The sequence below is a fragment of the Trematomus bernacchii genome, unplaced genomic scaffold (genome assembly GCF_902827165.1).
Source record: "Trematomus bernacchii unplaced genomic scaffold, fTreBer1.1, whole genome shotgun sequence".
In the NCBI taxonomy this organism is placed as follows: Eukaryota; Metazoa; Chordata; class Actinopteri; order Perciformes; family Nototheniidae; genus Trematomus; species Trematomus bernacchii.
In genome coordinates this window covers 3021805-3049691 of record NW_022987973.1, presented here as the reverse complement: position 1 = coordinate 3049691, position 27887 = coordinate 3021805, and the positions used below count along the sequence as shown (strand labels likewise).

The 27887-nt window shown below is 38.7% G+C and overlaps 2 protein-coding genes across 3 annotated transcripts; both read left to right on the top strand.

Moving 5' to 3' along the window:
- Positions 1–353: 353 nt before the first annotated feature.
- lpin1 (lipin 1) lies at positions 354–19830 on the top strand. The gene is made up of 23 exons (XM_034116139.1): positions 354–524; positions 2729–2929; positions 3262–3357; positions 6609–6705; positions 6791–7013; positions 8507–8581; positions 8765–8863; positions 9422–9530; positions 9971–10199; positions 10616–10768; positions 10865–10958; positions 11519–11733; positions 12102–12195; positions 12620–12689; positions 14123–14215; positions 14395–14459; positions 14549–14687; positions 15197–15345; positions 15547–15633; positions 15865–16017; positions 16302–16416; positions 16565–16668; positions 16787–19830. The coding sequence occupies exons 2-23, from the start codon at positions 2738–2740 to the stop codon at positions 16953–16955; spliced, it is 2820 nt and encodes a 939-aa protein (XP_033972030.1). The 5' UTR covers positions 354–524; positions 2729–2737; the 3' UTR covers positions 16956–19830.
- Positions 19831–21628: 1798 nt separating this feature from the next.
- On the top strand, positions 21629–26515 carry LOC117471272. Of its 2 annotated transcripts, none has more exons than XM_034116141.1 (7): positions 21629–21732; positions 22606–22740; positions 22954–23070; positions 23332–23388; positions 23634–23783; positions 24833–24905; positions 25049–26515. In XM_034116141.1, the coding sequence occupies exons 2-6, from the start codon at positions 22618–22620 to the stop codon at positions 24902–24904; spliced, it is 519 nt and encodes a 172-aa protein (XP_033972032.1). In that variant the 5' UTR covers positions 21629–21732; positions 22606–22617; the 3' UTR covers position 24905; positions 25049–26515. The 2 variants fall into 2 exon arrangements, with proteins under 2 accessions (XP_033972032.1, XP_033972031.1); XM_034116140.1 differs by having other exon boundaries at positions 24792–24905.
- The last annotated feature ends 1372 nt before the right edge of the window (positions 26516–27887 follow it).

The following is a 27887-nucleotide window of genomic DNA, read 5'->3' as shown; positions in this document are numbered from 1 at the left end:
ACATGAAAACGATAGAGAATATCATTTCTTATAGGACTTTTGAGGCCAACCTAATAATAAAGGGTTATGGTTGATTTTCTGTTCAGTAATAAAGCCATTCATTATAAGTTAAACGTAAAACAAGTTAAAATAATAGAAAACAAATATTAACGCAGGGTTAAATACATCATAGAACATCAACAACACCACCAAGACACTATAGCCATGGTAAATCTTACTGTGATAATACATATTAATGATTTTTAGAGGGAAATATTCAGTCACCATTATGTTACATCAGCACCGGCTCAGCCAATCAGATCGCTCTGTTCGTGCAGCCCCTGTAGATGTGGGAGGACTGTTTTTAACTGCGGTTAAAAAGCATAGCAGCCTCGAGCAGTCAAGATCAAATGTGAGGAAAGCCTTTACAGACAATAATGAATCTGCAAGCTATCATGTAACGGATTAACCCTGCAGAGCACGTTTTGGTGGAAAATTTGGATGGCGGAAAGATTTCGGAGTGAAGAGCGAGATCAATACATAATGTAAGTACTGTAGGCTTCACTGCACTGTACAGTAACGTGGCGTTAGGAAATTAAAATGCATCATTGTTTACTATGCATTCAGTGTTTTTTTCCTAGTCGGTTAAATGAAGGGTTTGCAGTATTTACAGTGTGCGAGTGTTTGAATGAAGCTCCGGAGCAGAGCCTCACCCCGTGTGCAGATGTTTACATGTTTGCTCCCAGGCCACGCATGACTCTACTATCGCTTCATGAACCACATGTTTTCAGCCTCAGCGTAGGCGCGTTCATGTCACATTTCCCTATTTATAGACGATATGGTTATACATGAGTAGAAATATATATTTTGTAATGATCTCTGATTGTCCTTGTAGCCATTGGTTTGTAATCCCAGAGTGTTTGCCTGCTGCTTCATTCGCATTAAATTGATATAGGCTAATTGGATATTTATCATAATCTGTCTGTAAATCCCTCTCTGTTTATATGTGCTGATCTCATTATCTGTGCTGCTGCAGTGAGAGTGACACTGGAGGATTATATTGAAAAAAATAAAGAATAACCTTGTTGTTGTTTCCCAATCGCCTCAGATAAAACAGCATTTATTTTACTGCCATAATAATTAATACAGAAATCGCACTTCATTACGTTGAATGACCTACGAGTTGTCTCGTGATTGGCTGTTATATAATAAGGAAGCATTGTGATTGGCTAATACGAAAAGTTTTCCTGGAAAAGTGGGAGAGGCTTTGGTTATATGTGTGTGTGTATGTGTGCGGTTGTGTGTGTTGGTATGTGTATATGTTGGTGCACGTGGTCAATGTTGACAGTGATATCAGGTTTGTGGCATGTCCAATAATGAGTATATGTTCGAGTGTGATTGTGAGAGAAAGAAAATAAATACCATGGGGTCAAACAATTATGTAATAATGGTCAAACAGTCCCACTCCCAGTTATTGAGCAACAAGCACACTAGGAGATTAAAGGGTAATTTCACTCGAATGACAAACAAAAATAACAGCCATATCTTTACGTGTCAAGCCATTCGGGTAACTTTTCTTTTGAATTTCAAAGCATTAAAATACTTGTCCAGATACAGTGCCAGTTTAGAGAAATTGTCCCTAGGAAAAGCAACATTACATTTGAGTTAGAAGATATATTTCTTGATCTCAAGGACATATTTAATTTGATTCAAGCAGAGGTACAATGAAAGTCAGTCTGAATACAGTTTATTCATTTGTTTAATAAAATAGTTTTTATTAGCACAGGCTGATCAAAACAAGTCATAGTTGAGTGTCTCACTTTTCTTCGATGTAAACAAACCAAACTCGTTACATGATGTTCTCACATGGTCTGCCAAAAATATTGAGCCATCTGTCACTTTGGCGTGCTTTAATAATGTGTGTGTGTGTGTGTGTTTTGTGATGAGTAAGCACACGCAGGTGTCGGGTGGAGATTTGAAGGGCAGTTTGTTACACAGATAAGACAGTGATGTCATTTTTGTTTTTGTTTCTATATATCTCCCCCCAATCTCCTGTTAAAATAAGCTAACATTATCCATTTCCCCCAGTCTCCCTTCTTCCTCTGATTCCTTTTTCTTAACTCTCACTTACTTATTTATGGCTCTCTTCCCCCGTCTTTTTTCCCATTCTCTTCTACCTCTTTCTTTCTTAATGGTTGTGTCTACTCAGTCTCTTTATCTCATCATTGTGCATTGTACTCTATGAAAAGATGTTAACCCTGTAGTCCAAAAGGACCATTAGCTCCTGTACATACAATTTAGTTAGACATGACCTTTTTCTTTTAAATACACTTAAAGTCTTTCTTTGTTCAGGTAATTTTTTCAGGCTTTGTTATTCCTGATGTGTCAAATCGATGCACCAACATACCAACACCAGTCAAAACCACAAACAAACTCAGCTACGTCACCAGTATGCTGTCATTGTTTATGGTTCCAGAAGAGATTGCAAAGTTGGCTGGCTTATGCAGGCAGTAATTGGACTTAGTCTGAGTGGATCAATAATGTTTTTCAATGTGGCAGGGAGACTTGTGGTTACATAAAACATCCCATCTGTCAAACTCCTACAGCTAATAGGTCCATGCACTTTCATGTGCATACGTTAAAGGCCTTACAATTTAAGGTTTCATGAACAAAAGAAGTACAACATTTATTTTTGTGGGAAAGTAATTAACCATACATTTCTCTCTCTTGTGTTCCTGCCTGTCTCCAGCTACAGACCATGAACTATGTGGGTCAGTTGGCGGGTCAGGTGTTTGTGCAGGTCAAGGAGCTTTACAGGGGACTCAACCCTGCAACCCTGTCAGGATGTATAGATGTCATCGTGGTCCGGCAGCCCGATGGCACCCTGAAGTGCTCCCCCTTCCACGTCCGCTTCGGCAAGATGGGTGTGCTGCGGTCCAGTGAGAAACTGGTGAGATTACAGGGTGCTGCCTACATCACACTCGTTAGTCACACTTGTATCCTGACTACAGTATTGAAGCAAAGGCGGAAAAAGTTGTGAGGACAGAAGATCATGACATACGTTTTAATCAGTGTTCAGACATTTTCATTTGGTAAAAACGTTGCAGCAAAATTCGGATGACATTCTACAGGCTGAGTATTGCTATTGGAAAGTTAAAAGTGACGGATTTCACACAAACACATGCTATCTGTAAGATAACACAGATATTAATTTACAAAACACTTACTAAATGTTAACACAATATCACAAATAAAGGATTTATTCATGATTCTCTCCTGCAGGTTGACATTGAAATTAACGGAGAGCCGGTGAATTTGCACATGAAGCTGGGAGAGAATGGAGAGGCCTTCTTTGTCAAAGAAACTGAAAACACGATGGTAAGTGTTGATTGACAGAGTCGTTTCTCTGAGTCAGTAAACACATATAGGATGGAACATAACGTACTGACATGAAGGCCTTACAGGCTAAACTAAAATAAACGTAAAAGAGCTTGAATAGGAGAGAAACTCGTAGAGAATATTTTAAATTGCTGCCCTGTGGCATCATCTTAATAATGTAGTTCACCACTTACTGGTGAATCTGCTAATACACAACATAGTGTTGTCAGTATCAGATCTAGATCTACAGAATAGTTTTCTGCACAGACACGCCCAGAGGGGGCACAACCGTGCCCCTTCTTTACTCTAGTCTGAAATGAAACATGAGACAGGCAGCTGCCATGGAGACGTCAAAGTATTTAAATAGTGACTGATCTGTCGTCATTATGCAATGTGATGTTTGGCCATAAATAAGCAAAACAGAATTGTCCTAAAGATGCAAATTGTATGAACCCTATAAGTGCAAAATCACGAGTGTCTTGGCCTTGATAACACACAATACTCCACAAATTAAATTGCAGAAAGGCTATAATAAGATCATAAGTCTCACTCATACAGTGCAAACAACAATGTGAGATGAGATTTCAAGAAAAGAACAACAATTAAATAGAAAAATGTGTTATAGTACCACAAAAATATAATATATATGGAAACACAAAATAATGTGAACAGACATTCATCTATTTTGGAAATTCTGGACAACGATCTGCTGATCTGAGATTCTGTTTTGTACAAAAGCGGAGAAAGACTCCACCAGCAGAAATATAAGATGAAGATCTGTCCCTGTGTTGCATCCTGTCTGCATGCATGACTTTAGTTTCCTGGAAATAAACCATCAGGACAGACAGACAGCATAAACAGATACTGGGGCGGAAGATATTTCACACTGAGCAGTGGATGTTGTTATTTATTTTCTAATGAAAATTCACTCTATTCATCTCCTATTTGATTCATGTGCATCTGAACTCCACTGCTGGTAGAGTTACTGTGCAAGAGTTCAGGGTTCAGTCCTCAATAGGGATACATAAACCAGAAATGTATGCACGTACAGCACCATACATCACATAATGTGTTTGTCTGTGTTTGCTATGAGATATGCACCCAGAAACAAAGTTCTCATTCCTCTTTTCATATTGGGGTCATAGGACACCGTCTCAATGTCATTGAGGTGGATATTATTGGTCTCGTATGAATAGGATTATGAAAAAGTATTTGCAATCCGTGTCAAAGCCTTTGCCCCCTGTTTTGCTCCTATCCTCTGAAGTAGAATACATATTTTTTTCATAATAATAAATAAGTCTAGCTCAGTTCCATGCAGCTGTAATATATGTCACATGGAAGTGGGCACTGCACAAACAGAGCAGAAACAACCTGACGTGCAAACATTCCCTTTTGTTTTGACAACTGATTCTGTAAAGTGATAGGTGAGGATGCATGGGAAGTTAAAGGGTCAGGGACCTGAGGGGGGGGGGGGTACTCGTCTGAAGGAAACAAGAATGAGTGGTGAGCATGATGGGAGCTGGAAATGTTCCCCAGTTAGGAATTATTCTGAGAAGAACTCAAACCTGATCTGAGGGATTACTTTGGTCTGACATGGGTGCTCTAAAGAGGGGGTCCTGCAAGAATATTTGAATTCCTTCGTCCTTTATGGGAAAATAAAGTACTTTTAATTGAATGTCTGTCTCTTTGGCCATCTATATCCCACTGTTTGGGCATAATCTCGCCTTGACCCAACGGTTCCTCTGGAAAGTGGAAAACCAGGGGTCTATTTATAACTCGGGCAAATTCACCTCTGTACAGTCTGTTGCACTGAGACTGCACTTTGAAACTGCCGGTCACTGATCTGAGTGCCAGACAGATGAGACGGTTCGGCAAACAGAGAGTGTGAAATAGGAACAGGACAAACCCCACATACAACATGTAATGTACAGTATTAAAGCACAGATAAACATGCAAGGAATGAAACACTTTTCAGATATAGCAGCTTGATGATTGTCGGTTTCAGTTTTATATTTATTATCTTCCATCAGTGTTTTTGATGTATCTCACTTTTATGAATGGAAAAAGATTTACTGCATTTATACGGCAACTATTTGGCATCAAGCCAAGTCTCCTGGGAGTTTTCTATCCAACTTACCCTTTTCTAAATTGGAGGACTTGTTAGGGCTTGTGTATGGCAATAAGATCCTGCAAGGGAAACATTTACCAAATGTTCCAGGAAGATGTAATCATCAGGCTAGAACATCAGGATCTCTGAATACCTGTGGTAATACAATCCACATGTTGTAATGTATCTTGATTTGGTTTAGTTGAAATCCCTTTCAGGTGAAAACAGACAATTAAACGTGTTTGTTTTCATTATTTCTGCTGTGCACACAGCTATTTTGGTAGATGCATTTGTCTCCAAAGATATACAATCTTTTTACATTCTAACCGAATTCTTACATGTCCCATTCTGCACGATTGTGTATGTTCCCAGCATATATTGCTCTGAACAGATGAGTTGTGACCTGGCATATTGCACTCACTTACTCACCCCTCAAAATGACTTTGACTGTGTTGGACTGTGTCATGACACATGAACTGCAAGACATGTGTCAGTCTGCAGACCGGATCATCTCTTTATCTTTCCCTGTTACTATCTCTGTCTCTATGAGATTTAACTAATCTGAGCTCAACCTCAAATCCAAACCAGATTATGTGGATTTGTATCGGTGGGGGATCTATTTCATTAAACAGTAAGACTTCAATTCCACAATACGTATGTTTTTGTGGTATAAATAATATGCATTTGGATTTGTTTTAAAGATAGTTGCACGGTTACAATAATGGCGTTATGTGTCGGTTGTCCCATCACTCTGTTCTTAATATCTCATCAAACATTACATGGATATATCATGGATTACATAGAAATTGTGCACAAACAGACTATTGTGTTTTAAATTGAAATGTGACAACATTGTTGCCGGTGAACATCAATTGCATAGATGGTAAACAAATGATGGTAAACAAAATGGTTAGCATATTCATTGCTAGTAGCTCAAAACACCCCTGCTGCTTACTACAGCGATAGAGCATACTTTTTATCTTCTACCCCATTATATCTTCTATCTTCTTCCCACATGATTTCACTCCAAATTCCCTTTGTTTTAAATAAAATATAGTTGATTTAAATCAGAGTTTGAAGGGAATTATGGATGTTTACACTATAGATTACCTCATATTATCATGTCATGTTTCTGTGTTTACAGGAAATAGTCCCGTCCTACCTTGCGACCTCACCCATCGTGTCGACTGGTGCAGAGTTAATGGAGTCCCAGCTGGGGAGGGGCACTTTCCGTCACCATGGTAGGCCCTCTTAAAAATACATTTGGTAATTTGTGTAAATGCGTATGGGCTAACAGTTTTCATTGCACTCTCTCACATGGCATAGACACCATCCCCTGCGATTCACTTCCTGTCCAGAGCCTGGGACTGCTGCAAAGTGATGGGGGGATGATAAAGAAGAGGAGGAAGAGGAGGAGGAAGGCACGACCAGAGGCAGGTGGAGGAGGAGGAGGAGGGAGGAGAGAGGAGAGTGATGAAGAGTTCTCGGAGGACCAGGACATGTTTACTATTGACCTGAGCTCTGACGAGGAGAGAGAGGGTGACAGCAGGTGTGTGTATGTGTGTGTACATTATATGTTGTTGGATTGTGTGTTTCAGTTTGAACAATTTAGGTGTTCATGTTTGAGAGGGGAGTTATTAAAACAACAGTCACTCTGTTCCATTGCTGTAGTAAACGACCTCAATGGGCTCTTCTCAACATTCACAATGATGGTTGTTAAGTAGATGAACCACTGCCAATAGTTGTGTTAAGCATAAAGACTGTGTTGTTATGTGTTTCATGCATGAATGAGTGTAAGTGGGTTGTCCAGCAATTTAAAAGAGGGCATTTGCATTTTCAGCGCATGAAACAGAAGAAATTGGAATGTTTCCATATATAGCAATTTAGATGGCAGTGTCCCCCTCTTTGGGTTAGTCTGTAATTATCTCCACAGCTTTTGGATTGATGCCATGGTATTCAACAACAACAATCATGCCCCCTTAAGGATGAGCTGTAATGACTTTGGTGATCTAGCGCCATCATCAGGTCCAGGTTTGTAACTAAATATTGGTGCCTGCAATAACAAAGGCTTTCCATATATAGACTCAGCTGTATTTGTGTGTTGTGCTTATTTTCAAAGGTCAGTATGCTAACATGGTAAACTGATATGTGCATATGGTAGATAAAACACCTGCTGACAATAAGCATCTTAGAATTGTACTTGTTACAAAGATTAGCCTTCTCTAAATAACAATGCTTATTGTTAAAGAGCAACAATTAAAGTTGAAAAAGGAACATCTTTGGACAATTTAAGATTCGAAAGCGTGGCCATCCTTCTTCACTCGGTTGCGTGGTTTGTTCAGATTTGATCTACAGTGACCTAAAAAACGACTTACTGTTATTGAATTCTGATACAAATATTACTAAATCCTTATTGGGGCAAGTATGTGAAATCATCTTTCTCCAAGTGAGACCAACCCACCTCAGACAATGGGGAAAAAAGAAATACCAAATATTTCCTTAGACATTATCAAAGACAATTGAGAATGATGTTTTCCAAGCCATCTTTCTAAATTCTGTAAAATCATTCCAATTTCTCAAAGAAAACTCTTAGGAACAGTTGCGATGCAATGAATGGGTGTGTCTGCATGTGTGCACATGTTACTGTTTACGTATGTGTGTGACACCTTTGAAAGCCAGCTCAGTTTGTGGGTTGCGCTCCAGGGATTCTTCCTGTTCCCACAGTGCTTTGTGTGTCTTTGAAATAAATTAAAAAAAATTGAAAAGAAGCTCACCACTAGGGCAGGAGCTCTCTAGAAACCCTTGAGGAGATGAAAGAATGTGTGTTTACCTCATGTGATGCCTCATACTGTACTCTGTTTGGTTGTGCTCAAACAAACGTTTCGTGACATTTTTATGAGCATAAGCAAATCCCTTGTTTTACTTTATTTGGACTTGCACTTACACTGTGTTTTTATAGTATGGTGTGTGCACAGGCTTTGAAATGCGTGTTTGCATAAGAATGTCATCTCAATGCATGTGTGTGCGTGTGTTTGTGTTCAGACCTGTGTACGGTGATCAGGGGTCTATAGCCAACACGCTCACACACCTCAGCACTGACTGGATCCGTTCACAGAGGTATTACTTACTCACTACACTTTATGATTAACTTATCTTCTTATTTTGTCTAACTGTCTGTCAAACTTTTTTTCCTTCCTTTTATTTCATTCGGGTCACATTTCTACAAAGCATCCTCAATGTTTTCAGTTTGATAATAATACAAATTCACTGTCTTCTTTCTGTGTTTGTATCTTTCTGTAGTCATGGGATCAAGACGGTGGAGACGCTCTCCATCCCTTCAGCCTGTGGTCTGTCCATCTCTTGTCCTCAGCAGACTTCTCACTTCCCCCCCCACGTTAGGTATCACTTTCAATGTTCCGCTCTCTGAATGCTGCTAATACAATTATTCACGAAAGCTTAAAGGTGGGGTAGGTCATTTTGGAGAAACCAGCTCGAGTGCGCTAGAATTTGAAAATACACAGCCGGAAAAAATCTGCCACTTCCTTACAGAGCCCCTCCTCCAACACACACGAACGCGCACATGACCAATGAGGGCACGAGATAAGTTTGTGCACAGATGGAAGGCTGACAGGCAGGTAGGCCATCATGCTTTTTACAGTACTACGGCTTCCACAGATGACATTTTTTATGGATTTTTTGTCAAAGCACTTAAGATATTCATTGCTATCAAGATGTTAAGAGCATTCCATGGAATATAACAAAAAGTGTATCTCGAGCCGGTTTCTCAAACTTACCTACCCCACCTTTAATGTTTGCAGGAAGTAAAACTTATTTAAATAATTGTAATTATAATTTCTGCTTTACTTCATCTTAGTATTCTAAAATGTAATATATATTTTAAAGATGTTATATCTGTTAAACTACGGGGTACAAACTGGTGTTAATCTACTTTTCCAGCGGCCTCGACGATTCTAGGTCATCAACACCGAAGAGCGACTCAGAGCTAAGCAATCAGAAAAACCCTGAGATTTTGTGGACCTGGGGGGAGCTGCCACAAGCTGCCCAGGTAAAAGATACTTCAGGACTCGCAAGGCTACAAGCCATGGGGTATTCTCAAAGCTCATTGATTTACATAATAATGTAAATAGAAGATGCTAGGCACATAACCAACCTTAAAATAAAAATGTTACTACATGCCTTTGTTTTTGTAAAGTACGGATTTAACAAACGAGATATCATATGTGCTTTAAAGGAGTTTGTAAGTCTTTTGTTTTACCTTTAGACAGAATCATTTCAGCTGTTTCTCCCAAAATGTCTTCATAAGCTAACAGGCTGCTGGCTTCAGTAACACATGAGAGTGGGATCAACCTTCTCATCTTAAAAGAGAAAACATATATTAGGGTCCCAAAATGTAATAATGGAGATAAGTAAATATGAAAACAGAACATAGTTGAGCACACACACATAAAAAGAGTGTAAAGTCACCCCTTTCTCTTTCTTTCATAGCCGGCCTTCCTGACTGACCACCAGAAGCAGCACCCTCCCCCAGTGGTCTCCATCCTGGTGTCTTCCAGCACTCATTTTAGAACCATCCTTGACACGGGACCCCCCTCCCTCAATCTCTACGCTCCCCAGCCAGGGGAGTCTGCTGCTCACAGTGAGGACAAGGACACCGAAGAAAGCAAAAGTGGAGCCAGGGCCGGACTAACTATGACGACTGTGGACAGGCCTGGAGGTGAGCATGGTCGTAATCTGGAAGACAGAATGGTATTATCTGCAAGCCTAGAACATTACAGTTTAAACTAATACATAATTAGGTCAATTGTATTATCTAGCTACCTTTAAAAACCTTTATTATATACTTTAAACCTCTCTGTCAGTCTTGAAAAAGTGGCCCTTTACTGACCTCCAGTGGTGTTTTACTTTTTAAGTTACTGTTTTTTTTTGCAAATGTCACTTCTGAATGAATCAAATGAGACTGTTAATGAATCATAAATCAACTAAACAGCCTTGTTTGAGTCAGGAAATAAAGGATTGTAGAATTTCCCAAATCCTTGTGGACAGTTCTCAAATGAACCTTATGTATCAGTGACCCATGAGCTTGCTTTATACAAGCTTTTCACTTTTTCACTTTCTTTTTCTTTCCTGTAGTTGGAGAGGTGGAAAATGTTGGGCAGTCTTGTGCGGAGATTGAGGGTTTATCAGCCAGCTCAGTGTCTCCCAGGATTCTCATTGATCATCTTGAAGAAGGTGGGGCTGGAGAAAGTCCCATCAGATCAACTGATTCACCATCCAAGAGGAAAGGTACCAGTATCTCAAACAGTACAAAGGATTTTCTTGTACTTAAACATTTCTATATGCTTCATTATCATGCTGATGTGTAATTTTGTATTTTATTAGAAAAAAGAAGCCAACACCTTGGCGCTGATGGCATTTACCTGGATGACATCACAGAGCTGCAGCCTGAAGTAGCTGCTCTCTATTTCCCTAAAAGGTTCAGTAACAAACATAATCATGCACCGAACATTTCATGTGCATGCTTTGATAGCAGTAAAATAACTTACTCCAGCATAATACACCCACCTTAAGGCTTTTATGTTTGGTAATACACCCACTGAGTTCCTAGGCAGGATTCTTTGACATTATGTTATTTGTGTCCTGCTTTACAAATGTAATCAATAACTTGTTCAATATTTTTATAGGGATTTATGGCAATAGCTAACCACCACAGCATTACATTTATCCAGCTGACACTTTTATCCAAACAAAGCAGCCATAACCATTTGGGTACAACCGGTACAACCCCATAGTGCATGATCATGCAAGTTCCAGTTATTCTTTACTGTATTTCAAATATGCCGATCTACCTCAGGTGCCACATTTAGAGACATTATGAAATATTGTCAAAAATATTTTTAGTTCTTCTTATGGGCCAAGATGCAGTCTCATCAAATGTGTTTTCAGTCTGCTACCTATTGTAGTACTACACAATCACAACACCAGATGTTACAGATGTATCTGTTTGAGAGCGTATGTATATCTCTCTCTCCTCAGTGACGGTGGCAGCAGCTCCATGAGAGGCGACTCTGAGTTGATGATGATGGGAGTACGGAGCGCAAATCAGTCCCCCCACTCAGAGGGCAGCAGTGGGATGGACAGCGGTGGGATGGACAGCGGTGTTGACAGTTTGCCCGACCACATAGGGGACCTGCCTCATGTTTCCATCTCTTTGTGTGGAGGACTCACTGACAACAGAGAGATCACAAGAGGTAGGACAAGGAATGTGCAAGAGGGAAGGACAAAGGGGAAAAGCTTAGTTCAATTTAAACTTATTTCTGTGTGTGTGTGTGTGTGTGTGTGTGTGTGTGTGTGTGTGTGTGTGTGTGTGTGTGTGTGTGTGTGTGTGTGTGTGTGTGTGTGTGTGTGTGTGTGTGTGTGTGTGTGTGTGTGTGTGTGTGTGTGTGTGTGTGTGTGTGTGTGTGTGTGTGTGTGTGTGTGTGTGTGTGTGTGTGTGTGTGTGTGTGTGTGTGTGTGTGTGTGTGTGTGTGTGTGTGTGTGTGTGTGTGTGTGTGTGTGTGTGTGTGTGTGTGTGTGTGTGTGTGTTCTCCACCGTGTCTGTGTGTGCTTTATGTCACAGATCAGTTCCAGGAGAGAGCCATTTCCTACAAGCAGTTTTCAGAAAACCCTTCTCTTATCGATGACCCCAACCTGGTTGTCAAGATAGGAAACAAGTATGTACCGATATATTCATTATGGAAGGTTAATACACATTTTGTCTGCCCTATGCTGCACTACAAATTGAGCTTCCAAATGAATAGTTGGGCTTTTTGTGAAATGTGCATATTGGCTTTCTTTCCTGAAGGTTCAAAGAGGATCTATGCCATCTTTCATGTGTATACCTTAAATATAATGTTATTGCTAGCAGCTGGTTAGCATAACTTAGCAGTTAGCACACATACTAGAAACCTGGAGAAATAGCAAGTCTCCCTCTAGCCAAAGTTACCTCAATCGGCTCACTGGCACCTCATAAACGTTCGTCAAGAAAGCTAATTAGGGTGATAATCCCTCATTTAGAAATAAATATGACACCTGTTTTTGTCAGATATAAATGTGAGTTTTTAAAGACCACTTATAGCTCTCGGTCATTGCTTTTAGGTACTACAACTGGAACACAGCAGCTCCTGTCATGCTGGCCATGCAGGTTTATCAGAAACCACTGCCCCAGGTAAGACCACCGCAGTCAGACACAATACATGTATATTGTAGGATTGAAATGAACCATTAGGAGTTGCAACATAATTGTCTTTCGGTGTAAAGTTATACAGCTTAGTCATAATTGTTTTAAAGTATTCTCTTTGATTACATCATTGTTATATTGTTAGATGGTGTGGTGTAAGTGTTCTGCGACCCGGCATCACTTTTTACTCTGCACTTACAGCATTTAGCAAATAATAATTATACATTTTCCCTATCTGATGTGTCACTTCAGTGTTGTCTTTTGCCAGTGTCCAGGCTTCCTTTTATGAAACATATTGATTATTTACACTTACTGTGTTGGATAAAGAGAACTTTTTGATGGATATTCCCTATGATATAATTGGAATCGGCTTTTTATAAACACACAGGAGCGCTAACATGAAAGCTGCCAGTCCTACACAACAGTGACCTTTGCCTTTAAATCTTACTGTTTTTCTAACACAATAATAATGTAATGTCTTTATCCCCCTCCTTATTTTTTTCTTTTATTTACACTTTTTTTCCCCTTCCATCATTCATCCGATTTTTCTGTGTGCTCAGTGTTGGTGTTTGAGTTACGTGTTTTCTGCTTTTGGCCTCTTCTCATACTGCCTCCCTGGTCTTTTTGGCTCCAGTCCTTCCCAACCTGTATGATACTTTTCTTGGAAGTTGGTCAGGGCATGTGTGTCTGTCTGCTGTGTCTGTCTGTCTGTCTGTCGGTCGGTCTGTCTGTCGGTCGGTCGGTTTGTCTGTCTGTCTGTCTGTCGGTCTGTCTGTCAGTCTGTCTGTCTGTCGGTCTGTCTGTCGGTCTGTCTGTCTGTCGGTCGGTCGGTCTGTCTGTCTGTCGGTCTGTCTGTCAGTCTGTCAGTCTGTCTGTCTGTCTGTCAGTCTGTCGGTTTGTCTGTCTGTCTGTCAGTCTGTCTGTCAGTCTGTCTGTCGGTCTGTCTGTCTGTCGGTCTGTCTGTCTGTCTGTCGGTCTGTCTGTCTGTCTGTCTGTCTGTCAGTCTGTCTGTCTGTCGGTCAGTCTGTCTGTCGGTCGGTCTGTCTGTCTGTCTGTCTGTCGGTCTGTCGGTCGGTCTGTCTGTCAATCTGTCTGTCTGTCTGTCTGTCTGTCTGTCTGTCTGTCTGTCTGTCTGCTGTGTCTTGTGCCACTTTTCCCCACTGCTATCCAGGCACAATCTTCAGACATCTCTCTTTACTTTGCCTCCTTTGAATTCTCACCTGTAACTGCCTTTATTTGGTGATTTAGTTGCATTTCATTGTCGTTTGCAATGTGTTGCTTTATTATTTTCCTGTGAGCTATCTGTTCATGTATTTATGGGTGTACCTGTAGTTCCTGCTTCACTTTGATTCCATTATTTCTGTCAGTTTTGAGTTACATTTCCAGTCAGTTTTGAGTTGTATATGCATGGTTTTCTTCAGGCCTCAGTGGAGAACATCATGAAGGAGAAGATGCCAAAGAAAGGAGGACGCTGGTGGTTCTCATGGAGGAGCCGGAACAGCGACTCCAAATCAGTAAGTTCCAGGATCCACATTTTTAGTGGTTGTAAGCCTTTATTATCTACACACAGTAAATCTAGTCAGTGGAGGGAAAGGGACACATGGAAATGTTGGGGGCCATGTTTGTTCCTTACATCAACAAAAGCAACAATATTTCAGCCGATTAAGTGACCTTTGACCTTTCTGCACTTCAGGAATCAGTGACGGATGGGGGGGGAGACAGTGGAGAGAGCTCACTCACCATGCCCTCAATGAACAGGTGACAGACCCTTTTTTAGCATAAAAACAACATATGTCTCTTACAAAAACATCAGTTTTCATATTCTCATTACAATTGTTTGTCTTCAGCACAAAGGATGAGTCATCCTCTAGTGATGAGGACAACAGATCGTCCAATCAGGCATCAGGATCCTGCCACCCGGAGCCCTTCATGAGTCCTGGCAGCGTCTTTTACAAGAAGACTCTTCGGCTCAACTCAGAGCAGCTGGTATGCATTACTACAGTTGGTTTTATTAACCTTAATGCGGATAAAGTATGCACACACGTTAGTTTATGGCCGCTCTAAAGCTCTGTAGTGACTTATTACATATTGCACTATATGGCATGAATGTGGACAAAGTACATACATTACCTACGCTTACATACCAAACATCAATCTTAAAATGTTTTTTAAAAAGAGTGAAAACATGTTGCTTTTCGGGTTACACTCTCTATCCCATGGGGCTCCAAACAGTTGAATCGGAGGCTCAGTGAATGGGAAAAAAAATGGTCTGAGGGAGAGCCCATAATCTCAGACCCAGATTTATTGTATCTTAAAATGAAAAATGGTATTCTAATATTTTTGTTTAAAGAAATCGAATCAGAATTCCTGATGATTTTTGTGTTATTGCATGTGTTTCCTACCTGCACTATCAAATTAACTTTCATAATTGTAATGTGTCTTTGCTTGCCTCTTTGTGTAATAATGTGTGTGTGTGTGTGTGTATGTGTTTACAGGCTAGCCTGCAGCTGAAAGAGGGAGCCAATGAAGTGGTGTTCAGTGTGACCACTCAGTATCAGGGCACATGTCGCTGCCATGGCACAATCTATCTGTGGAGCTGGGATGACAAGATAGTTATCTCCGATATAGATGGAACCATCACCAGGTAATGGAAAGCAAGACTGTCTCCCTGTTGTTGTTATAATCCAATAGGAAATTAACAAAGCAGCCTGTGACAGAAGGAAGTTCAGTTTCAACTTTTCACCACTAGATGTCAGGCTTTACACAGATTTAGTGTCGGTGATGTGTCTCTACTTGCAGTAAAGAAGTGTATCTGTATTGATGTTGTGACGTTGCCTCTCTGTAGGTCAGACACGCTGGGTCACATCCTCCCTACTCTGGGTAAAGACTGGACCCACCAGGGTATCGCTCGGTTCTACCACAAAGTCAGCCAGTGAGTGCTGCTTTACAATCTCCACACTGCTTACATAGTGATGTTGTTAAGCTAAGGACATTTTACAATACAAATGTAAGCTTCTACATTACAAATATCCGATATATGTGTTTAGTTATTTTTGCTTTAACAGACATATAATAGCATCTTAGTAGTGAATCCTTTTTAAACCTGAATACACAACTGTTGAAGCTTGGTAAATGTGTGTCTTTGTCTCTCTCTCTGTCACAGGAATGGATATAAATTCATGTTCTGCTCGGCGAGGGCCATTGGTATGGCTGACATGACGCGAGGCTACCTGCACTGGGTCAATGAGAGGGGAACCATGCTGCCTATGGGCCCGGTGCTGCTCAGCCCCAGCAGCCTTTTCTCTGCTTTGCACAGGTCAGACACGCACCACATGTACAACAATGTAGTAATCAGGATTCATATGGGCTTGAGCCATACAAAAATAGCCTCAGCAATGAATAATAGTAACTATAATTTGGTATTTAAAAAGATTGTTTTTCACCAGCAGCATGTATATATATACGCACAAACAACACAAACCGTCATGTGCACATATTGTAACTAGAACTTTAGGGTTTTTCATGCATTTCACTCAGTCTTCTTCATCTATTGGCTAACACATCGTTTGTGTAAAATGTGTTTACTGTCATGTTGTGTAGGGAGGTGATTGAGAAGAAACCAGAGAAGTTTAAGATTGAGTGTCTCTCAGACATAAAGCAACTGTTCTACCCCAACACTGAGCCTTTCTACGCTGCTTTTGGAAACAGAGCTACGGTGAGAGGGTTAACTTGTCTGCTCTTTATTCAAAGGGAATCATTTGTAATAGTAATTATTTCTATGCATAATTTAAAATCTAATATTTCAGCATTGTCACAATTTGTTGCCAACACTTACCCTTGGTAGTGATGCTTTGTGATTTCAGGATGTGTATTCCTATAAGGAGGTGGGCGTTCCTCTGAACAGGATTTTCACTGTCAATCCCAAGGGGGAGCTGATACAGGAGCATGCCAAAACCAATATCTCCTCGTAAGCTATGCTCTTTGTTTCACTTGATTTCCATCATATGATCTGACTATGGACACATATGTACAGATGTTTGACTGTCTGGTTAAAGGTTGGAATCGTCTGTGTCTCTCCCTCTCAGCTATGTGCGTCTGTGCGAGATGGTCGATCATGACTTTCCGCTCCTAGCTCCAAATGAGGGAGCAGACCTTCCCCGCTCCGACACCTTCGACCAGTGCTACTGGAACAAAGAACTTCCTGAAGGCACTGACAAGCAAGATGAAGAGCCACAGCCCCTTGAGGCAAGCTGAGGAACCCCCTTCACGCTGTGGTCAGTGGTTTCAGGGTTCATTGTGTAGCTCATGTCCACAGGAAATGAAGCACTTATCCAAGAGCTGTTCCTGATGAATGAATCAGGCTTCATGGCTTCTTCAAGGATCAAAGACTTAGAAGATAGGTAACTACTGATTCAAGTAACTTATTGTGATTTCTATATCCAACATAAACAATCCACCTTGCCATCATTCAACAGTGACAACACAAGAAAACCTAAGGGTTTTCAATAACATAAAGAAAATCCTCGATGAATTTCAGTAGCTGCTAGGGGGTATTTAACTGATTATTTTCCCGGATAAGTGCACAACACAGACTCACGTATTAAAAATATGAAGGTGCACTGACTCATAGACACACACGCAAGCAGCACACAAAAGTAAATCATGTAAATGCATTCCATTGCACTACATTGCAGAGCACAAGTACATTGTGCTTACCTTTGGCTGGTTCCCATTCTCTACTTCATCCCATACTACTCTTAATTCACACTGGAGGTTAAAACAAGCTGCCACAATACTATGGGTGACAATGATGATAGTTATTGTTATCTTTCACCAAATGGCTTGTATATTCTGGTATCAATATCGAGTCATCCCTACTTTTATCCCCTGAAATATTAAGTCATAAGAATGGCGCTTTGTTAATTAAATAGGCAACTACAGAAATGTTGCTGTAACCAAACAGAGATTTTAAACAAGAAGCCTCCAAAAGTGTTAACAAAATATAAATGACATATACAATTCAGCCTGTTGGTGCATTACTCATTTTAATCTTTTAATGAACAGTGGCTTTTTTTACCCATCATGCAATATATTTACCAAATAGTAAACAGACACCTGGTTGCAGTTTTACCTGGTCTAGTATAGTGACTGTAGTTATCTTTTCTGACCTCAACTACAAAAGATACAGGACACTTGACTTCAGAAATACCACAATACATTACAGTGAAAACATCCAGTACATGCAAAAACAGCACAGAAAGTGTATCCAGTATTCCCTTCTGTGCCGAACACCTTTGCAGGTCCAGATAAATGTGTGTGTAGACCGTGCTACTGTGAAAAATGTTCTAACTTCAATACTCAAGATCAATGCAGGTCAATGCAAAAATACCTGTGTGTGTTCTTTATGTCTGTTTTTATATACAAGTTAACACAGGTGATATACTAGAATGTAGTCTATACATAACTCAGAGTGTATGTTATTATAATAACTAATGCTCATCAATGCAATGACTACTGATTTTAAGTTTTGTGAAGTTGTTAATGCACAGAACAGCATACTTGTTATGTGGAGCACTTATCTGTAAAGGAGAACAGCATAGTGAAATAGGTTGAGGTTTGACTCGACACATTTATTTCAGTCATTTTTACATTTTCTTTTCATTTGTAATCATGTGTTTATGTTGCCATCCGTTGATCAAATAACACTTATTGTATTGGATTTATTCAAAATGGAAGCGTTTATTTTTACCACATGTCTAACTTAAAATGGGGGAAACCACTGTAACTCATGAATAACATTATTTTATGTGAACATATGAAGTGAATATTTAAGCTCTGCTAAACTTTTGAGAGCTGATATATTGTCTAATATACTTTGTTACTGGTTCTCATTTAGTACTTACAGCTATTGTATGTTTTATTATGAATCTGTTTTGAAACCAGCCACCTCTCGTTGCACTGAGAGGGGGCAGTTTCATCATGTGACCACTTCAGCAAGAGAACAACATGCAGTATTTTAGGAAAGACAATAGACGACTTTCTTGTCTCCTTTCGGGTGTCATGTCAGCTGGTAATCATGTGTTATTTGTCAATTCATCTAATGCATCATGGGTATCAAGGGGGATATTAACATGACAGCCAAACCTGTACTTTGTGCAGCATAATGAAGATACTTTCAACCCCCAAAAAGTATCTGTTTGTATTAAAACGTAAATATTAGGTAGTTAAAAGCAGCTCTGAATGCCTTACATCTTCTTGTAAGGAGAGAAAATGCTACAACTCTCCAGATTTAAAGCAATTCACCAGATTTCAATAACAATTTAATAATTTATATTGTAGTCAAATAGTAATGTGTCCTTTATTGAAAAAAAGAAATGAAATCAAAATGACAGAAGACTGAACTAGGATTGATTGTCTGTTATACTGCTGTATAATCTTGGTGCATAGGATAGATATGTCTAATGCTGTGCTGTGATCGACAAAAAGAGAAACTAATGACCTTTAATCTAAAATGTTTGAATGTTCAAAGGCCTTTTGGGAATCCAGTGTAAGTTGTACCAGAGAAAAAACACAGAGGACGCATGCTGTTGTGATTCAAAGATGTGAATTTATGTGGATGTTATGATGATTGTCACCAGATTTCTGTAGGGAAGTATATGCCCTGTTATTGTTATAAGTATGTCAAACATGCACAGACACGATAACTTGTGATTATTTAAGCCAAACAAACACTCTGATCCGTGTGAGGTCATTTCATTTGATAATCGTAAAATCTTTCTGCCTTGTAGTCCTTTAATTCAAGCAGAGAGATATACTTACTGTACAATTTCATATGGAAATAAGAAGTAAGAATTTATTTTTCTTCTTAATGAACACAATGCTCTTCCCATTTTTTTAAGTAAATCATTTGTTTTGATGATTTTCACCTGATTCTTTCTGTGAAAGATCGTATGAACTCTTGACCAGATATCTGTCTCTGTGTTGACATGGATGTCGATCCGGTTTGCTTTCCCGTGTAAAGATTATGTTCAGGGCACCGTGAAGCAGCGTGCAAGCTACTGTCGACAACATAGTTTGAATAAATCTGTACAGTGGACACATTTTTCAATAAACTCAAAGGTGATTGCTACACTGTGTTTCACTTCCTTTTAACAGTTCTGCATATTAAGTACGTTTCACTTTTGATGACATGTACAATTTTGAATGCAAAGCTTTTCTTTTAAGGAAGCATGTTCTTTTTATTGAAGTGTTGCACATATTACAGAACAAATATAAAATTATATGTAATGAAGCATGTTTAAACCGTGGTATTACTACCTAGGAATAATAATCATTAGTAATGAGTGATCTTGAATTCAAGTTAATACAATTGACCAGGTTAATTTAATAAGACATAACAACAATTCCATTCTGATCACTTTAGAAGACACATTATTAAGAGCTCTGCAAACTGTCAACCTTGGTGCACGCATTATGTAAACCTTCCAAAAATAATTTGTAAAACATCGTAATGCATAATGTTTATTGATGGTTTCCACTCTAATTAACATGTATAGAGGCTTTACAAAATATGCCATTTATTTAGGTATTAAAGTAATCAGTTGCAACTTTAATTAGCTATACAAATAATGTTTACGTAGGTAGTTCAATCTAATTATTAACTATGAACCATCTGTTGTAATTATACTGTATGTCTCGATGCAATCTTACTAGATGTTTTACTCGTCATTCGGTAATAATTTATAATTATTAATGTATTAATGTGTGCAACAATAGACTTTTAAATAGCATTGCAGTGGTAAAATAACTTATTTTTTTAAACTTTTAATTGAAAAAACTGTTAATGAATGCTTTAATGTAAAGTGTTGATTGTAATGGTCTCCTGTCTTCTCCCACCCCCCACTTCTTCTTTTCCTTCTCTGTCCTTTTTATTTCCCTTTAATGGATGGAGCTGGACGAAAGCACACAGATGTGACAGATTTTGAAATACAGGAAACCACTTCTCCTTTTTTTCTCTCCCTTAAACTATTTCATCACATTCCTTTTGCTTCTCCATTTCAGGTCCCTAATGACCCTATGTGAACCGAGCCCCCCCCATCAGTGAAAGGAAGTTCGGATCCTTTTTAGGATTCAACCATTTTGTTGCATGTTAGGAAAGCGTTGTTCATGCCGTTGGTTCTTTGTTTCTTAAAAGAAGATTTTTGCCCACAAAACAATAAACCACATTGCTAGTGATGTTTACTCTAAGAAACAGCATGTCAACAGTTAACTTCTTACATTAGCATTACAGATACATTGAGTTTGTGTGTAAAAGTAAACACTAAATTGACATAAAATAAGAGACTTCTCTCCCAACAAAAAGTACAGCATCAGTTATTTTAGCAAATAAAGAAGGACAGATGTTTACAACAGTATTGTAGTGCAGGGTAAACACACGTGCACAAAGTTTACTTTGTTTTTGTCAGAATTGTGTAACCTACAAACACTTCTCGAGGCGTCCAATTTTCATGTGTGGATAGACTAAGAAAATAAGGAAAAGTTCACTCAACTGCATAATCATGTATTTGTCTCACCCTAAGGTCTTCGTGCCAGAGACAAAGACCTCTGTCGGCTCTGGGAAATACTTCTTAGTCTTGTGATCTGTTCAGAAGATACTGATCTGCCTTTATTATGTAATAGCTTAGCTTAGAAAAAAAGGAAAGGGACAACATAGTAATTGTTTACAATTTTTTTAACTGAACCACACGGAAATGACCGATCAGCGAAGTGATTTGTGCTTTTTCTTTGTGAATGGTGTCAGTTAAGAAAGTTAATCTTATAAATGATAAATGAAATAAATCTTGATATAGGGCATTGAACAACTAAACTCTTAATCATGAGTTAAAACAAGCCCATCTGATAGAGGAATGTTCGTGTTCAAAATGAACCGATCGTCCACCACTCCCCTTTACGCTGATCCAGATGTGAACACGATGTGAATCTTTACAAGAGCCAGCAGTGAGCTGCACAACCGACCAAAGGACGACACAAGGTCTGACTACTTTTGTTCTCAAGTATATCTTTTGTTTCTGACAGTTTTGATGGGATTTGACACTTTGACATCGTATTACTTTTAACTCATACTTTTCAATCTCTGCAACTTCAGTGGCAACCTTTTCCTTGACAGTCTACTCAGTGCATATTGCTTGTTGTCAACATCAGGATTTATGACTTGTTGATGTTGGCAGATGGCAGTTGGCTTTAATCCCAAACATTTTACAGACTTGTTTTACTGTTGCGTCATTAACTCAGTAGGTGTTTTTTCCGTTTGATCTGGAGAGTTAATTTGTATTATTTAGTCCATTTTAAAGTTGAACATGACACAGATATTTCATGAGAATCAGCCATTATATGTTCTGCTGTCAGAGCTTCATAGAGGCCATTGTTGCATGTTAAATTAATACCATGTGTGAGTACATTGTGATGTTGACATTGCAGTGTAGAATGTACTGCACACAAACATTTTGTTCTACTTTTTGTGGAAAGAGGAAGAAATAATTTCAACCTAAAAAGGCCGACATAAGTATATTTTAAAATGTAAATAAAACATTTAAATAACCGTCCTCATTGATTCAGAATTGAGAACTTGGTTTGCTGGTTCCTGATAAGTAAAAAATACAGTGTCAATATTTTGTGAAAGAAACACACATTTCAGCTATGCTTATCAAATGACGAAAATATGCGTTAGTAAATCTTGGATTTATAGCACTTACATCTTGACAAAAAAGGATAAACTGAAACTTTACAAAGTACATTTGTGAGGGAGGGCAAATCTATTATCAGCATTTTCCCAAAGCATGGATGAACCAGAACAAACGTGTCCATCATAATTGATATCTGTAAAGATTTTCACTCGTTCTCTCAGTTTGTCCGTAAGATGTCTGTGGATCTGTTTCGTGTGAGTGAACCAGGAGGAACTAATGCAGGTCTTCAAAGCACCACAGTGGGGGGCAGCAAACCTTTACACCGCTTCATTAAGAGGCAACCAAAGACTGTTGGCGTGAGACACACACACACACACACACACACACACACACACACACACACACACACACACACACACACACACTCCCTAATGCTCACACTATGCTCTGTCAAATATTTCTATACACAAGTACTTTCCAAAGGACTAACATTTGAGGGTCACTACTGATGCTAAAACAGATCAAAATAAAACGGGTCATGCTTGAAGTTGTTTTTTATTCTCTCTTAGATCATGGTGCTGGTCTTGGGCTTGTCCTTCTTCAATGTTACCATCATGACCACACCAGAATACTCTAGGCATACCATGTGGACAGCCTTCCCGCCTGGCTTCATGCTGGGAACACTGGTTTGTAACAAGATAAGAGATCCAATCGATGAATCATAGGGCTTTATGGATTCCTTTACTGACCAAGCAAACTAGTAAAACAAAGAAAACAGCAATTATTGACATTTGTTTAAGAATTGATCACAGGCTGAGAGTAATTTGTATTCACTTTAATATTTAAGCCTCGAAAATAAGCTTTGTCTTAGTTTTTCTAATTCAAATCTAATGCATATCCTTAAAGAGATGGAAAATCAAATATGTATTTTTTTCTCTTTCTTGTAGTTCGTCATATGTGGGACTATGTATATTGTGACAGAGCACATTCCAACCAAGAAAACAGTAAGATGTATTTTTAAACAATACTTACACATTTTACAAGAACTTTCTATTTTCCTGTGCCTATAAAAAATATAACAGACAAATGATATTGACCCCAAAAATGCTTAGAAAGATAATTTCCATCTGATATGGTAGTCTTTTTGAACGATTAATAAGAATTGATATCATTGATTTTCCTTCATGTTGTATACTGCCAACATTTGTTTCTTCCTCCTCTTTCTGCCTCTGGTTGTGTTTACATGCAGGTAACCATATCGCTGGCTCTCAGTCTTGTGAGCATACTGGTGGCGTGTTGGACTACCCTGCACATTGTGCCCATGATGGCTAGCACCTACCACTACAGACACTACCAGCATATCGACGATTATTATACATATTCAATTTCATCTTTTGCGGTAATTATTATTTTTGTCATTATTGGTAGTTTTTAATATTGGGGTGTCCTTTTTTTATCTGAATTTTAAGGCAATTATTGACATTACATTGAAAAAGGAATCAAAATTAGCACTACAATTATAATGAACACTAGGCCTACATTTATATTGCTATCAACCATATTTGGTTTGAAAACATCGAATTAAGTGCTTGGTTGAAACCAGTTGAGGGGAACGTGTTTGAAGCCCGCTGCACCTTTTGTAAAAAATAAATAGCGTTTGTTTTGCTAATGTAGCGTTAGCTAGTGCAGCAGCGGCTAGATCCCCTCCTGGGTTTTAGGAGGCGGAAGTGACGTAATCTGCCACCCAGGACAAGAGACGAGCATATTAAATTTATTATTTTCGGTTGTGTATTTGTGTTTCCAGGTATACAATTTAAGTTATAATAACAATCATAATTTGTGGATTAATTTCATTATGGTATTTGAGTTTGTTTCAGATTAACTTTTGTATTTGATGTTGCAATTTAATTTCTCCAAGAGAGACAAAAATCACTAAAAGATCTGGTGGATATCTGACCAGTATTTATATATATCCTAAATGTTCTTTGGGTTTTATCCACAAATGCAACACAAATAAGAACTGTAAGTTATTATTTAATAATCAAGCCATTATTATTGAAATGTAAGTATATTTCACACATTTTAATGTTGTTATATATAGAGTATGATCTCATTATTCGTTAATGAACCTCATATTTGTGACAAGACGTGCGTGAGCGGAACTCTCCTCTATTTAGGGTAAACGTTAAACTTTTAAAACAAAAGTTGCCGACTTCTCATCCACGATTACGTCACTTCCGCCGCCTAAAACCCAGGAGGTATACGATCTAGCATTACACACACACATTTATATTGCTATAAATGTGTAAACATTTTAAGATTTAATGCATTTTAATCTGGTGCACATCCTTGATTCAGTTGTGTGTTTCTTAATGTGTTTCTCATGTGTGTGCGTGTGCTTGTCCAGGTCATGGAACTGTTTGTGGAAATAATCTTCCTGTTCTACAGTATTGCGGGTGCAGTGACTTTAATAGTAATGTCATGTCTGGCCGTGTCCGCCCTGCGTTCCACAAAGACTGAGGTAAAAAGAAAATACATTAGAAGTACTTTTGTACACATTACACACTGTGCTGAGAATGTCTTACAATATTTAATGAGCCTAAACAGAATTGCCCCAACATGAGTAGGCCACCGTTACAGTTCTCTTCTTTCTCTTCTCTTTAGGCCATTATAGTGATGACTGCTGCACAGGCTGAAGCACCAGTGGAATAACAAGAATAAGAGGAACGTCTGAAGCAGGATAAATGTCAGAGAGAAGCAATAAGAACCGCACAATAGGATTTATGATTGCAAAATAGCATTTCTAATTCTTTGTTGGCTATATAGAATGAAATACAGACATGTGAGTATATGTATTGCCTTGTGGTGTGTATGTGATAAATTACTACTTCCACCACCCTGTGAGCATTGTATTTCATTCGTTTGAACATTTGCCACCAGATTCAACAGGGTGATAGCATTGATGTTTTACTTTCACTGCTCAGGCAATTAACTGATACTAACTCTGGGTTCTGCCTGTCAGCACATTGTATTTGCACTTTTATCAGTCAAACCAATGTCTCTCTGAGATAGTTAAAGAAAGTTTGTGTGGGCTGTTTTAGTTTCTCAAAAAACACATAAATCAATGTTCAATGTTTGCTCATTTGTACCACATTTGATATGATGTATCTAGTTATTTTTATCAATGGTTTAAAGATCATTTACTGATACTTGATGTATCAGTTGTATACCATTATTTAGAAAATCTTTTGTGTTGAGAAGCTGTTATTATTCTCCAACATGACTTTATATGCTTTGTATCCAAACATTTCAGCAATTCTAATAGTGTATATAAAAAAAAAAAAGACTCATCATATTAGAAAAAGTATTGCTAGCAAAAATGAAATCAAAATGACAGAAGACTGAACTAGGATTGATTGTCTGTTATACTGCTGTATAATCTTGGTGCATAGGATAGATATGTCTAATGCTGTGCTGTGATCGACAAAAAGAGAAACTAATGACCTTTAATCTAAAATGTTTGATGTTCAAAGGCCTTTTGGGAATCCAGTGTAAGTTGTACCAGAGAAAAAACACAGAGGACGCATGCTGTTGTGATTCAAAGATGTGAATTTATGTGGATGTTATGATGATTGTCACCAGATTTCTGTAGGGAAGTATATGCCCTGTTATTGTTATAAGTATGTCAAACATGCACAGACACGATAACTTGTGATTATTTAAGCCAAACAAACACTCTGATCCGTGTTAGGTCATTTAATTTGATAATTGTAAAATCTTTCTGCCTTGTAGTCCTTTAATTCAAGCAGAGATATACTTACTCTACAATTTCATATGGAAATAAGAAGTACGAATTAATTTTTCTTCTTAATGAACACAATGCTCTTCCCATTTTTTTAAGTAAATCATTTGTTTTGATGATTTTCACCTGATTCTTTCTGTGAAAGATCGTATGAACTCTTGACCAGATATCTGTCTCTGTGTTGACATGGATGTCAATCCGGTTTGCTTTCCCGTGTAAAGATTATGTTCAGGGCACCGTGAAGCAGCGTGCAAGCTACTGTCGACAACATAGTTTGAATAAATCTGTACAGTGGACACATTTTTCAATAAACTCAAAGGTGATTGCTACACTGTGTTTCACTTCCTTTTAACAGTTCTGCATATTAAGTACGTTTCACTTTTGATGACTTTGTCGACAAAGCTTTTGTTCATGTACAATTGTGTAGAATGTACTGCACACAAACATTTTGTTCTACTTTTTGTGGAAAGAGGAAGAAATAATTTCAACCTAAAAAGGCAGACATAAGTATATTTTAAAATGTAAATAAAACATTTAAATAACCGTCCTCATTGATTCAGAATTGAGAACTTGGTTTGCTGGTTCCTGATAAGTAAAAATTACAGTGTGTCAATATTTTGTGAAATAAACACACATTTCAGCTATGCTTATCAAATGACGAAAATAAGCGTTAGTAAATCTTGGATTTATAGCACTTACATCTTGACAAAAAAGGATAAACTGAAACTTTACAAAGTACATTTGTGAGGGAGGGCAAATCTATTATCAGCATTTTCCCAAAGCATGGATAAGAACCAGAACAAACGTGTCCATCATAATTGATATCTGTAAAGATTTTCACTCGTTCTCTCAGTTTGTCCGTAAGATGTCTGTGGATCTGTTTCGTGTGAGTGAACCAGGAGGAACTAATGCAGGTCTTCAAAGCACCACAGTGGGGGGCAGCAAACCTTTACACCGCTTCATTAAGAGGCAACCAAAGACTGTTGGCGTGAGACACACACACACACACACACACACACACACACACACACACACACACACACACACACACACACACACACACACACACACACACACACACACACACACACACACACACACACACACACACACACACACACACACACACACACACACACACACACACACACACACACACACACACACACACACACACACACACACACACACACACACGTTCTGTTAAGGTATATTTGTCTTTCAATAAATGTTCATTGAGGAAAACAGTATCAGTGTCTTATTTTATATTCATCACAGTGTTTCCTGAACCTGATGGGCCCGGTGGGTCCGGACAGTGACATGAAACACTGGCTTGCTTGTATCAAATCAATACATCCCATACATCATTGGAACGGGATCTCAGCTACAACACTAATGGCGCATTTCCACTACACGGCCTTGCACGGCCTCGCTCGGTATGGCTAGGCCTCGTTAGGACTAGAAAACACGCATTTTAAAAGGTTTTTCGCCTGCCGTCTGTCTGCAGACTTGACAAAGCATTAATTCATGGTTTGTACTAACCGGTATCAGTATGTTGTTACTTCGGCATCATTTTGAAACGTGTATTACAATTAAATCACGGTCAAATATGTCCATCTTGTTGTAGTTGTAGCCCCCTTGCCAGCGATGCTCTCTCTAGTTTAGCATACTCAGCCCGACTCAGCCTCGTTGTCTCTGGCC